The sequence below is a fragment of the Setaria italica genome, chromosome I (assembly GCF_000263155.2).
Source record: "Setaria italica strain Yugu1 chromosome I, Setaria_italica_v2.0, whole genome shotgun sequence".
Classification (NCBI taxonomy): Eukaryota; Viridiplantae; Streptophyta; class Magnoliopsida; order Poales; family Poaceae; genus Setaria; species Setaria italica.
The window spans coordinates 15,774,331-15,788,319 of NC_028450.1; the positions used below are offsets into that span (position 1 = coordinate 15,774,331).

Sequence of the window (13,989 nt, forward strand, 5' to 3'; positions counted from 1 at the left end):
CTTGAGACTAGGCTTTGTTGGCAACTTGGAACATTCCCCAATCTACTTGGGACTAGGCTTTGTTGACAACTTGGAACGTTGTCACATGAGTTTTATGAGTTGTCATGTGAGTTTTTTAAGTCCTGACTATAAAGAAGAAATCTGCAACCTATGGCGAGTTTGGATGTTATGACTTATGACTGGAAAGTTTCTAGCAGATCTGAACAAAGAAAAATTACGGTCTTTGGCCCGGCCCATCAGCCGGCTTTAAATTCAGTCCTTCTAGGCTTCGATCATGTGACATTCAGTCCTTGTGTGCGTGTGTTCTTAGTAAATTCTTCCCTTGTATGATTTCTGTCGGCGCAAGAGTTCTTGATTGTGGTTTGGCTGAAAGAGTTGGATATGGATAATCTCATTTCTCCGCGCAACAAGTACTTTGAGATTGCTCGTTGCAGTTGCCCGCGACAACGAGACGTATAGTTTGTCCACGTGAGCACCAGATTCCAATACGTTGGAGATTGTTTGCCCCAGTGCTTATGGACGGTCATTGCAAACCTAGATCTTATTAGACCTAGACCCTGCTTCCTCTTAAACAAAAAGGGGGACATTTTATCATTAGATGGCAAAAATGTTACTCATGGAAGAGTGACTCTTCCCAATATTTCTTCCCATTTTAAAATCGTTGGTAATTCCTTTTTCTTGTCATAAAAGGTAGTAACTGGCCTCAGCCCACCAAGAAAATACTTTGGGAAAGAAATACTACCCATCTGACGTCCCATGCAAGGAAGGCACATGGATCGAACCAGGCGGCTGTGGAGCCCTCCATGTAAACACGTATGGCCTCGCACAGGCGGCAACCTACGCCGCAATTCCAAGAAATGGTAGGGAAGCAATTCGTTCCGCCCCCAAATTTACTTATTCTTTAGCAAGGCTTGGGATACATACTCCTATGCACGGAAGGAAAAGAAAGCCCAAATAGCTGAATCTACCTTCCTTTACTTCCCCAGCTAGCTCACTCTCATTAGTCATCTTGCTCTGCTTCCTTGCTCCATGAAACAAAAACCAATACAAAGGACCTGCGAACAAGACAGTTTCTTCTGAATTCCCACTCCAAACTCCCAACGCGTGCCTTCTGCATAATTGTCTTCTCCATATTACCATATTCCTGAATCTACAGCGCCCATGGGACTCTGCGCATCCATGTTGCCATGGAAGGCCAAGAGGGAACAGCCCGAGCCCAGGCGTGGCACGCCCAAGGCGCTCTTCGTCATCAGGAACGATGGCAGGCTGTCCAAGCCAGAGGCACTGGTGTTCCACCCACACAGCTATGGCCGCTCGGGGTTACAGAAACCTGGCGGAGCGGACAGCAGGAAGCATGAGAAGTGCAGGTACGATTGCAAAGACGTGCTGACTATGAGGCTTCGTGCGCCTAAGCCCCCCAGGATCCCATGCGGAAGCACCAGAAGCGTCGCAGTGGAGCCAATGGCAGCTGACGAGGTAAGACCACCGGTGTCCAGGGGCATGACGGCTGATGGTAGGGGAGCGGCAGCATCAGCAGAGGGGTGCAGGACTCCAATGACGCCGAGGAGGACGCCATTGTGGCAGCGGAGGATACTCATGGGGACACGGTGCGAGTTGCCACGGTTCAGTGGGCTCATACTGTATGATGAGCATGGCCGGCCCCTGCAGAGCAGCTCCCAGAAAAGAGCAGACCACCTGATAAGCAGAGCAAGCAAATATGAGTCCAAGGTAACGAATTGTATTACTTTGAGATCTCAGTGTTGAATAGCATTCATTTCTAGATGTCTCAAAAATAAAAGTTGATTATTATCAGGGCAAAAAGACGACTGCCAGGACAACCACAACTCTAAGGGACCTCCTGTAGTCAGTAAATTGTTATTGCCTTATTACTGGTAGCGGCTTGCACCTTTGCAAGTGCTTAGAGATGACTATTGTATTGATATTTCTCGTGTAAAGTGGCCAGCCATTATAGACATGGAGATTCACATACTGGTACAGTAATATTATCCATGTCAGGGTCATCTTTGCACCATAGTTTCAAGTTATTTTGTTATAACCATCAGATTGTTCAGCTTGACAGTACCATCAAGCAAGCACCTAAGAACAGAGCATTTGGCCTCTGAAAAAGGAAAAAGAAAAAGAATACATGATTCATCTCACCCAAAAAAGATCATGCATATTTCTCATTAAGGTAATATAGTAGACGGACATAACAACTCAAGGGAACCATGAAATAATGTTACTCAAATTTACTTGGGCAATATTATGACAAGTAAAAAGCACACTGTTGGTCCCTTAATGCTTATCCTGTACAATTCAAAATATATTGTCTGAAAAGAAGAGTTAAAGATTACTATACATTGAACATTTTGGCGAAAATAGCAAGGCTAATAAGCATAAACGATGCCAGAAAAATGATGTGAACAACACCAAGCTTTCCTAGAAAACTTAACCCTATTGTGCAACAAATATGGTGTATCATTGTTCCTTATGATACATAAAAAAGTCAACAACATGCTCCTGCAATCGAAATGTATGTATGACAAAGTGCATAAAATAGACACTATTTAAAAGAATGGCAGTAAACAAAACCAAAGAAGCAAGTTTATTAAGTGGCAAATTTCAGCAGTGTAAAGAACTATTGAATTGTCATAGAAGTAAACATAAGACCATGTCACCATGATGGCCCAAGGGTAAACTAAGACCCAAAAATCTTTGGCGCTATTGTGATTCTTTTCCAAAAAGAGCTAATTAGTACAGCTAACCCATCATGTCATGAACAACATGTGAACTGGTTTGAGCAGTATTATCAAGTGGATAAAACATCAATTGATGTACATGAAGATCTTTGGAACACATCAACCATGGTAAGTAACCACTGCCTTGAATCTGACAAAAAAAAGATCCCAAATAGTTTCTACATATGGAGTTAGGGTTTAGGGTTTTTGCCTCATATAGTTTCTACTTTGGCCTTTCTTCTATCTTAATGCAATGATACGCAGTTCTCCTGCATATTCGAGAAAAATGAACTTTCATACAAGCGGCTCACATGAAGCATGCCACTTATATGGAAACATACAAAGAACATGGAAATGGAATGTAACAGCACAATCTCATTATATTACCACTCACAATTGTGTACATCCATATAAGCATTAAGTCACATGGATGTTATTAAATCTAATATATCACATAACCCACAATTGGAAAAACTTTGACCAATTTGCTTCTCTTCAACAAAACACAGGACATAGACTTCATACTAAAATTTGTGACAAGTATGACCAGGCACATGGTATCCTTTCAATTTTCTTGTGCTAATACAATTAGATTTGTTACAGGAAAATAGGTAAGTGGTGGATTGAAGCTTATCCATGGTTTAGTATTAGTCTAGTTGTTTTCTATAGCTGCTGCTAACCTCATGAGGAAGTTTTCAGGTTAGTAGGATACCATGTACTTCATACTGAATGTACATGGTTGTCTACATAACTACATTGGTATATTTCTTCACTATATATTATAAACATAGTTAGCTGTGTAACATGTGCTTCGCTAAAAGTGGGGTGGAGCTCAAATTATTATTTTCTGCATGCCTACATTAATGAATATAGGGTATTACTATATGTAGAGGCTCGTCCAATTGGTTTAGTATGCCTTAGATCTTGTAGATGCACAATTCTTTTTGGCCTCAAAAATTCCTGTGCTTGTAGAGACCCTTGCTGCATTTGAAACAGTGACGACTTTCCCAATCACATCTGGACAGATAAACATAAGACATTTAAGAATATGAGTACAAATGATTATGTGCCATTCAAGTGATTAGCATGCATAACTACTTTTTTATATGAAATTTCATAATTTAGACAATTACCAGAATCCAATCTGTTTTGCCTGTGTATTCATGTAGGTTAGGAAAGTGAATAAATGAGTGTTTATTTTGGAGAGTCTAACGGTTCATCTCTGGCTTTGGCAATCTTTGATCTCCTGTTCAATCTGATCATATAAGGGTTTTTGACAGCTCTATCTCCTGGTTTATGCGATTTTTCCCTCTTCTAGATTCCCTCTTCTAGATGTGGCTCTAGCAATGGTATTGCGTCAAGTGGTATCTCAGCAAGCCCGCATACATAGAATCACCCTGCAGGTAAGGGAATTGAGATCATAGCATGCTAAATTCAGAACCAGAAATTTTGAGTTTCGGATTAAAAGTTTAAAGGAAAAAGAGATTGGTGAGGGGAGTAAAGTTTTAAAAGAAAAAATTTCATTTTACTCCCCTCACCAATTTACTTTGTCCTCTTAACCCTCTGAACAAAATTTAGGCCCGATTTACTCCCCCAAACCATTTTGGTTGGTCCAATCTACCCCCTACTGACTTTTTTCCTTTTTTGTTTCTCCATGCGCGAATTGAGTTTTAAGTTCAAATTTTTTGAGTGGATAGAGAACATGATGCCTTAGGTTAAAAAAAAATACTAAGAATTTTTCATGGTTATTCTCATGGTTAGGAATATTTAATATGAAATTGATATTAGAGATACAAATTACATGAAAAGTAATCATAAAAAAATTCTAATGTGTTTTCTAACTTAGAGCATCATGTTATAGGTCACCTAAAAAATTTGAAATTCAAATTCAACTTGTACGTGAAGAAATAAAAAAGAGAGATCTCATTGAAATAGTTCGAGGGAGTAAATTGAACCTAAATTTTGTTCAGGGGTTAAGTGGACAAAGTGGATTGATGAGGGGAGTAAATGGACTTTTTCCAATGTTAAAAACTGAAAATGAAAAATGCAAAACAGCAAAAGCTGTATTGGACTTAATATTACATTTAAAACAGAAGTTCTAGAGTATATATCATGTTAAATTGCAGAAATAGAAGTTTAGCATTTCAGATTATGGCTTGTCAAATTTCAGATACACAAGTTCAGCCTGTTACATAAAAGTAATATACACGATTTCCTCTGAAAAAGTGAAAATATAGAGATATGTGGTTCGTCTCTAATCCTTTATCATTTGTATAATGTGCAGATTATTACTCCTTCCCTTCTTAAATACATGACGTTAAGGACAAGCAAATTAGTTCACATTTAAGGGCGGAGGTAGCATCTTATAAAACCATGTCTATAAATGAGAAGGAAAACTACCAGTATCCTCTGAACAATGAAATGTTAACTGAACCATCATAGGAAAGAAATTTCCGATGATCTAGTAACTTATCCGGGGTAGGGGCAACTTCAGCCTATTGCTTCATTTTAGTAGTTGGTCAATATCATGTTAACATTGACCATTCAAACTGCATTTATGTTCAGTAATAGCTGAATATTAGATGAATTATTGTTTACCTTTCGATCAATAAGAACAAGATCAAGGTGTTTGATCTCATTTTTGTCCTTTTTGTCTCTGAATTCCCACACTCTGCATACCGACACAAATGATATAACTGCATATTCCTGGCAGTACCTCGCGAAGTGAACTGACGTTCATCTGCAATTGTAAGCAAGAATAGTTAGCATTTAAATGGAGCTAATAAATTTCCAAATTAAGTACATTGAAGAATTTCTTTATATACAGAATTTTATGTTGGACAAAAAGTTGAACCACTTTAAGGGCAAATCATGACCACTCCACTGGTCACTATTCCACTCTAATAGTCTTACTTTAAGACTTGTCTTCAATTTTTCAAAGTTCACAGAAATGTCTCTCAAACAGAACTGTACTTCAGTGTAGGACAAATAAATGTTGAATCCATCTGGAAGCGCTTAGCACTAGTCAGATACTGAGATGTATTTGACAACAAATTTGAAAGAGGTATTTACCGGTTTCCATCTTGCCTATGATCATTTATGTCTTTCCTCGACCACTATGGGCTGGGTATACTTCCTTGCCAGGCCCAAAAATTCCATCCAGAAGAAATTGCAGATCAAAAATATTTGTGTGCTGACGAAAACCAACCCTACAGAATGATCTAATTGTATCGGAAAATATCATGTAATCACGGACAAAACCTTGTCTTTCAATTTCTTCGAATGCAACAAGGATGTTCCCAATTCTATTACTGCGAGCAAGCCTGTTTATAAGGGCAGTAAGAAGATCCTTTGACAATCTATTCTTGAGAGATTCTTTAAAAAAATCAGTAGCCTGATCAAATTTTCCTTGTCTGCATAATCCATCAACCATTATGGTATAAGTGACTTCATCTGGAGCAATATTCGCTACTTTTGTCATGTATGCAAACAAGTACTCTGCCTCACTAACTATTCCACTGTAGTAAAACCAATGGATGAGTGTATTGTAGGTCACAACATTTGCATGAAACCTTTGATTATAGACCAGATTCTTGGCTACAGAAAGCTTCCCGTCCATGCAAAGACTTTGAATCAAAATGTTATACGTACGTGTGTTTGGTATGATACCTTTCTTGATCATGTCTACCAAGAGCTCCAGAACAGCTGAGCATCTGTCCGTGTCACATAGTCTGCTCATCACAGTGTTGTATGCAGCAACAGCAGCACACCAATTTAACTCTGTGCTCCTCTCCAGTAAGGAAATGGCTTGTGAAAACCTCGAGTTACAGCAAAGGCAATTTAAAATAATACTCAAAGTAAAAGCTGTAGGATACAACCCTTCACCTTGCATGTCCTCGAACTGCTGAAGTGCTTCCTTAGCCATACCTTTCTTGCTAAGAGCATCCATATATATATTATAGGTAACTGTATTGGGCTTCTGGCCCTTCATTTTAATCTCTGCTAACACCTGCTTGACTTCATCAAATCTGGCATCATCACACAGTGCCCTGATCAGAACATTGTAAGTGACAGCATTGGGAGGACAACCAGAATCCTCCATAAAGTCAATCAGCTTCCTAGCCTCCTCGATACGGCCCTCACGACAATAACCCTGAACAATGGGCGTATACGTGTGCACCATCGGGCAGCACCCCTCCTGTAACATCCAATCAAGCACGCCCCACGCCTCGTCAAGCTTCCCCACCTGGCACAGCCCCGTGACGAGCGTGGAGTAGGTGCTAACGTCAGGCTCCAGCTTGTGCACCCGCATCCCATGGATCTCCTTGTACGCGAGATGGAACTCCACAGTCCGCCACGCATACAGCTTGACGAGTATGTTGAAGGATGACACGTTGGGCGCCACGCCCGTTGCGAGCATTTCGTCGAACACTTTGCGGGTCTCTGCCGCGCGGCCATCCTCCACGAGCGCGTTGAGGAGCGTGTTGTAGCAGAGCACGCTAGGCACAACGCCGGCGCTTGAAGCGGAGAGCATGAGCTCGGCGAAGAGGTTGACCACCTGATCGACGTCTCCTACGCACGCCAGCGCCTTCATTGCCATGTTGCAGTCGCGCTCCAGCTCCAGCCACTGCCGCAGCTGCTGCTGCTGCGGGGGCGGGGAGGCAACCTCCGGCTCCAGCACGGGCTGGGACCGGAGGGTCTTGGCGTCGTCGGATTCGTCGGAGGAAGATGGGGGCGGGAAGGGCAGGAGGGCGGCGGCGGCAGAAGCGGAGGAAAGCATGCGCCCGCGCAGGAGGAGCCGAGCGGTGGGAAGGAGTGCGACTGCGCGCGCGATGGTCACCAACGAAGGGGGACGGCGGCGGCCGCTGTGGCGGTGGGAGTGGAGGTGGCGGCGGCGCCGTGGTAGGATTTGCGTTTGGGTGAGGTACTGGGGAACGAAACGGCAGCGCTGAACCGCTCGCGCCAGCGCCTTCATTGCCAAGCTGCAGTCGTTCTCCCGTTTTACTGCCACAACTGCTGCTGCGGCTGTGGGATCCGGGAAGATTCCTCCGGGACCAGCACGGGCGTGGGCGGGAGGGGAATGGCCTCGTCGGATTCGTCGCGAGATGATGAGGACGACGGCGAGGGAAGGACGAGGAGGGTGGAGGCGGAGGAGGCCATGCGCCCGCACAGGAGGAGCTGAGCAGTAGGGAGGGGAATAGCGGCGTGTAATTGTGTCCAACTTGAGGGGGACGGCGGCTGCCGCCGTGGCGGAGGTGGCGGCGGCCGCACGGACGGCGGCGCTGGATGAGGGCGGAGGACGCGACGTTGGAGCCGCGTGATTTGCGTGGAGATCCGTGCAGACCCGAGCAGTCGGTGTCCGCTCCGTCGATCCCACGGGCCCTCGCACGGTCGCACCCGCGACAGTTTCTGCACCGTACAACGTCCAACCGCACATTGCAGGTCCAATAATCGTTTCGTTGTAACTTTTCTAAATTCATATCTATAAATCTATTATAATTTGAAATGAGGAGCGTAGTTATTTTATATTTTCTCAATTTGACTTTTCGAAATATGTAAATTTTCTATATACTTAAATATAGGTCATATCTAAACACATAACAAAAATTTATGTATTTAGAAAAGGTAAAACGACCTATAATTTGAAATGAAGGGAAGGGAGTAGTATGGTTCAACTTGATTCTCCGATAATTAATAAAACTTTAAATATCTTTTTATTCTTATTGTTGACGTCAGATTTCGTCACTAGTAAAATCGGCGCCAAGAAGCACAGTTGGGAATCGGTCGAATGGTGCTACAGTGCGAGATCGGCCGGTGACTTCTGTCTCGCTTCGGGTCGGACATGCCGGAGTCCTAATCGGTTGCCTTGAGCCGATAAGGAATCGGCCGATTAGGAGGATGGGTTAGTTGGGCCTGTATGGGCTTGGAAAGGAGTAAAAGGATGAGGGGGAGATCGGCCCATGAAGCGTGGAATAACCAACTTAGCACGAATCGTGCTTGTAGATATTTGTTTTCTGTTTGAATTAGGATAGAATTTTAGTTCGGTTAAGAAGTCATCTGTACGGGACTATAAATAGCTACCTTTATAAATCTGTAATCATCAACCAATCAATACAACAAGCTACTTTTTCCTTGTACTTACTTTCAAGCAGGCGACTTCGCTATTACTTTTCTCTTTTTCACGAGTTCGTGCGGGTTGGCAGGGCTGCATCATCCTGATCTCCGGCCGATTCTGTAAGTTCCGTTTATCGAGTAATATCTAAGCTTTAACTTCGGGCGTATCGCTAACTGATCATGAGGATAAAGCTAAACTCTTGTGGACTGCTTTCAAAGATAGAATGGGTACAACATACTATACACACATGTACTTTGCTTTACAAGAGCTATTGCAAGCAGATGATAGCCTACAATGGCTGGAGGAGCCCTTCACTAAGGAAGAAATGGACAAAGTTATATCAGAGCTACCTAACGACAAATCGCCAGGGCCTGATGGGTTCAATGGTGAATTTCTCAAGAAAAGTTGGCCTCTCATCTCACATGACTTCTACAAACTGGTGGAGGACTTCTATGAGGGTAACCTTTGCCTTCAAAGTATAAATGCATCGCACATTTCTCTAATACCAAAGATAGACAACCCTTCTTCGATTGGGGATTTCATACCCATTTCCCTTCTGAACTCAACGATTAAACTTCTCACAAAGCTGCTGGCCCAAAGACTACAACATGTCATCATCAGGCTCATCCACAAAAATCAGTATGGGTTCATCAAAACTAGGACAATCCAAGACTGTTTAGCCTGGGCCTTTGAGTACCTTCACATATGCAAGTCATCCAAGCATCAACTGGTCATCTTAAAGGTAGATTTTGAAAAGGCCTTTGACAAAATTGAACATGAGACCATTCTGCAAATCATGAAGCACAAAGGCTTTGGAAACAAATGGCTCCAATGGATCAAACAAATCCTAGGGTCAGCTACCTCCTCGGTTCTTCACAATGGGGTACCAGGGAAGGTCTTCCACTGTAGAAGAGGGGTAAGGCAAGGAGATCCACTGTCCCCACTGTTATTTGTCCTTGCAGCAGATCTCTTGCAGTCAATTACCAATAGAGAAAAGGATCAAGGCAATATTAACCTCCCTATACAGCAAGGACAGACTTCCCAATCGTCCAGTATGCTGATGATACTCTACTCATCTTGGAAGCCTGTCCCAGGCAGTTGTTAATTCTTAAAGATCTCCTAAATGTATTTGCTGCTTCAACAAGTCTCAAAGTTAATTACTCTAAATCAGTCATGGTGCCGCTAAATATCTCAGAAGAACGGCTGGAGCACTTAGCAGCAGTATTTGACTGTCAAAAAGGATCATTTCCCTTCACTTATTTGGGGATACCACTGGGATTAGTCAAACCCAAACTCGAGAGCTTCCTCCCTCTCATCCACAAAATTGAAAAGAGGCTAGGAGCCACATTCTTAATGCTGAGCCAAGGAGGGAAATTGGAAATGGTAAATTCGGTTCTATCATCCTAGGCTGTCTTTCATACCTCCACCGGTAAGTTACATAAGGGTGTCATAGCGCAGTTGGATAAATATAGGAAGCATTGCCTTTGGAGGGGATCAGACCTAACATCCCGTAAACCATCGAAAGCAGCATGGCCAATGGTGTGTATCCCCAAAAAACAGGGGGGGGTTAGGAGTTCTCAACATAAACACCCACAACGAGGCACCGCTACTTAAGTTCTTGCACAAATTTTACACAAACACCTCGTTCGGCACCGCTTAAAGCGGCTGCGGCTTCTTTTTCCGGCTGCGGCTTATCAGCGGAAGCCGTTCGGATGGCTTCCGCTGCTAGTCACGAGCGGAATCCGTTGGTGTCTAGCTAACGCCGCACCGACGCACCGACGCGCCAGTGCCTCCCTCCTCTCGCCCCCTCCGTCACTTGCTCCCCACCGTGCCTCGCTCAGATCCGCCGCCGTGGCTCCCTCCGCTCCCCGCTCCGTCCCTTCCGCCCGGTCTGCGCCGCCGGCGGGCCCTCGGCGCCCACGCTCCGTCGCGCTCGCCCGCCGCTCCCTCGCTGCCGCGCGCTCCCTCGGTGCCTCGCGCTCGCTCCGCCGCTCCCTCGCTGCCTCGCGCCCCCTCCGTCCCTCCGTCCGGATCCGCCACCGCCCGTCCCTCCGGATCCGCTGCCGCGGCTCCGAGCCGGCGCACGCGCTGCCGCCGCCGGTGGGCCGTCCGGATCCACCGCCGCCCGTCCCTCCGGATCCGCCGCCGCGGCTCCGAGCCGGCGCATGCGCTGCCGCCGCCGGTGGGCCGTCGGGTGGACGGACCCTCTCCCGCGCCGTCGCCCCCTGCATCACCTCCGCTCACAGGTATGGATGCTACCCCATCCCCTGAGCCCCTAGTGAATGAATGAAACCTGTTAGACATTTCACTACATACAAGATCTGGTCAAGTACATACCTTATTGCGTATTGTTGCCCATTGTGATAAAAGGAAGGCCTCAAACTAGGATTGAGGTTATTTCATGGGTTATTCTTTACAGCTAGTGTATCTGAAAGTGAAACATCAGTTTATAGCTTCAATGGTTGATTTAATTTATCCCCTGGTTTCTGAGGCATATACTTTGTTCTTCCTGTTTCCGTGTGACATACTAGAGTACTTCATAGTTTGCTGACATAAGTATATATGCAGTATGAATTGACAATGTCTTCGACACTTAGTTGGAGTAGACATTAGTTACTTGTTAGCTCCTGGAATGTCAGCTAAACAAAAAAGGTCCTGATAACATGCACTTCCTGATTTTTACTTGGATCTGAGAGGCAGACTGAAGCTGTAGGTCATTATTGAGATTGGAGTGGACATTTTTTTTGTGACAATTGTATGAAATCAAAGGGGCAGCCATCTAAATGATGGATGAAATGTGGATAAATTTGATAGATAACCTGAATTACCTTCAACCAAGAAGTGTCAATATGTGTTTATTTCAGTAAAGGGCTAAAGTCCGTAGTTCTGATGCCTTTCTCGATGAAGTGTTAGGTTCTGTCCTTTATCCTGAATTCCTGATTCTAGTTTTCACTACATTTACCTCTGCTAGATTTCTCTTTGTGTCTTGAATTTATTGGTATGCCATATCTTTATGCATCCTAGATGTGCAAGGCACATTTAATCAGTACAAATATGTCTTCCAGATGCATTTTTAGTAGCTTCACATTCAAATGCTAATTGTAGACCCAGCATTTGGTCCAATCCCAGTGGTTCTTTTGACTCAGTCTACACAGCTGGGACTGCAGTAGGAGTAGGTTGTTCGTTTTAGACTTTAGGTGACTACATTTTTTTTCTTCAAGTGCAGGTCGTTAGCCACCTTATTGTGATGATTTTGTGCCTTATTTTTTTAATTTCCTACATCTGCTTCATCAAAGAATCTTTGCTTCCCTTTTGATTTAATCAAATCATCATCATTGGCAGCTGAAGACGGCTACACTTACCCTATGAGCACGTACAGCTTAGACCTAGTCCTGCTTGTGTTCTGAAATATATTATCATGACTTGAGCATATTCCAATATTCCATACTTTAAGAGTCCTAATCTGTATCAGTTTTTTAAAGTTTCCCTTTGGCAGTAGAGCATATTCTGTCCTACATGTTTAGAATGTACTTAGACCCATATATGTGAAATATGCCCTTCTGATTTATTTTTGTCACATTTCAGGCTTGAGGAGGAAGGGTGCAAGGACCACAAATCTGAGGCAGATTCAAGGGTGCCCACACTAGCATCCTCATCGACTGGTTCCTGCTCTTCCCCCCCCCCCCCGTGTGCCCGTACAATTTTCGCCACAAACACCACAAAACAGCTGCTAAGGCAAGTAACAAATTCTTTATTTTCCATTGCTTAGTTGTGTACGTAGGTCGTAGTTGTCCATAGATCGGTGCCATATAATTGCAGCTACTCTGTGCTCAGATGAATAACCGTGCCAGCTGGGATGAGCCCACGACAAAAATTTTGCTGGAGTTGTGCATTGAACAAAAGAACCAGCTAAACTGGAGCGATAGATGCCTCACTAAGTTGGGATGGAGGAATGTCCACTCCAGGTTCAGGGCAGCAACTGGATTGCAGCTGGGAACGAAGCAGCTGCAGAACAAGCTCAACAACTTGAGGAGGCAATTCTTCGGCTGGCGGCAATTGGAATCCTCAACTGGTTTAGGGCGCGACACACAAACTGGTGGGGTGTCTGCTGATGCCACGTATTGGGAGCAGGACCAACAGGTACGGACTTTGCGACGTCCCTAACTTACTGATCGTCATACTTGTAATTTATTAAATTTCCGATGCTGATATTTTACTTTTATGGGACTTTGCAGGACACCCAGGGGAGGTCACAGCCGCAATCTGTGAAGCCTCCACCTTTCCTGGACCTGCTGTTCGAGTTGTATGGCCACGAACCCCAAGATAGGGGCACATTGCTGTCGGCCGGAGGGATTCGTGAGGGCACACCTAGCATGGGGACTGAGGGCAATTTCGTGGACTTGGAGGACGACCCCGCCCCTGCTAGTAGTGCTCGTGTCAGTGCTCGTGCCAAGTCAAAAAGGCCGGTCCGAGAGTACTCAGTGGACAGTCCCACCAAAAAAAGAAGTGACAACTTGGAGCAGTACATTAGGGACCTATCTGAGAGTGTGGCCAAGCGGAGCCTGCTACGTGCGCCGAGTGCCCATGAACAACTAAATCGTTGTCTTGAGATCCTAAAAGAAGATGGTATAGAGCAGGGGTCGGAGCTTCACAACCAGGCCATGTTTTCTTGTGGGCAGAGTTCGGAGTGTCGGACCACATTCATAGGGTTAGACACAAAAGATGCCCGATTGAGTTGGATCAATTTCTACTGGAACATGATGCACAAGAAGTGATGGTGGCCTGGTTATTTGTTAGCTTAGTTGCACTTGTGTTGTGTTGAACAATGAATTTAGCTTCTGTAATTTTTAGATGAGGTTCAACCTTTCTATGTGCGCTGAGTTGAACATTTTTAAGTTAATAATCGTTGAACCTTTCTCTGGTATGTTAGTGGTTGTTTATGTTCTGGTGTATCTGACTGTTGACCAATTCTATTAGTTAGTTGTATCTGTTCAGTTGCACGTATAAGTTATGTTGCTAAGTTACTTTGAAGTTAAGTTACGTTCAATTTTTTTGCAAACTAGTTGTACCTGCTCTCAGTATACATAACGTTGTTCACCTTGTCTTATAAGCTGTGTTTTCATTTTCGACAGGTAT

At 44.3% G+C, this 13,989-nt stretch overlaps 1 protein-coding gene across 1 annotated transcript; it reads right to left on the minus strand.

Annotated features, from left to right (window-relative positions):
• Nucleotides 1–694: 694 nt before the first annotated feature.
• Nucleotides 695–8,052, minus strand: LOC101759500 (pentatricopeptide repeat-containing protein At3g25210, mitochondrial). The gene is made up of 3 exons (XM_022826391.1): nucleotides 6,408–8,052; nucleotides 5,337–5,478; nucleotides 695–1,695 (listed from the first exon to the last, which is right to left on the minus strand). Exons 1-3 carry the CDS (start codon nucleotides 7,711–7,713, stop codon nucleotides 1,305–1,307), a joined length of 1,839 nt encoding a protein of 612 aa, XP_022682126.1. The 5' UTR covers nucleotides 7,714–8,052; the 3' UTR covers nucleotides 695–1,304.
• Between the last annotated feature and the right edge of the window lie 5,937 nt (nucleotides 8,053–13,989).

Bases quoted from the DNA above. Each gene is read 5' to 3' on its own strand.
- LOC101759500 (XM_022826391.1), bottom strand. From the start codon at position 7,713: ATGAAGGCGCTGGCGCGAGCGGTTCAGCGCTGCCGTTTCGTTCCCCAG. The intron at 5,479-6,407 runs GTATCATACCAA...TTACAATTGCAG, and splicing joins GGTAGACATGATCAAGAAAG to ATGAACGTCAGTTCACTTCG. The intron at 1,696-5,336 runs GTAAACAATAAT...TCTGCTTATCAG, and splicing joins TTGTTCTTATTGATCGAAAG to GTGGTCTGCTCTTTTCTGGG.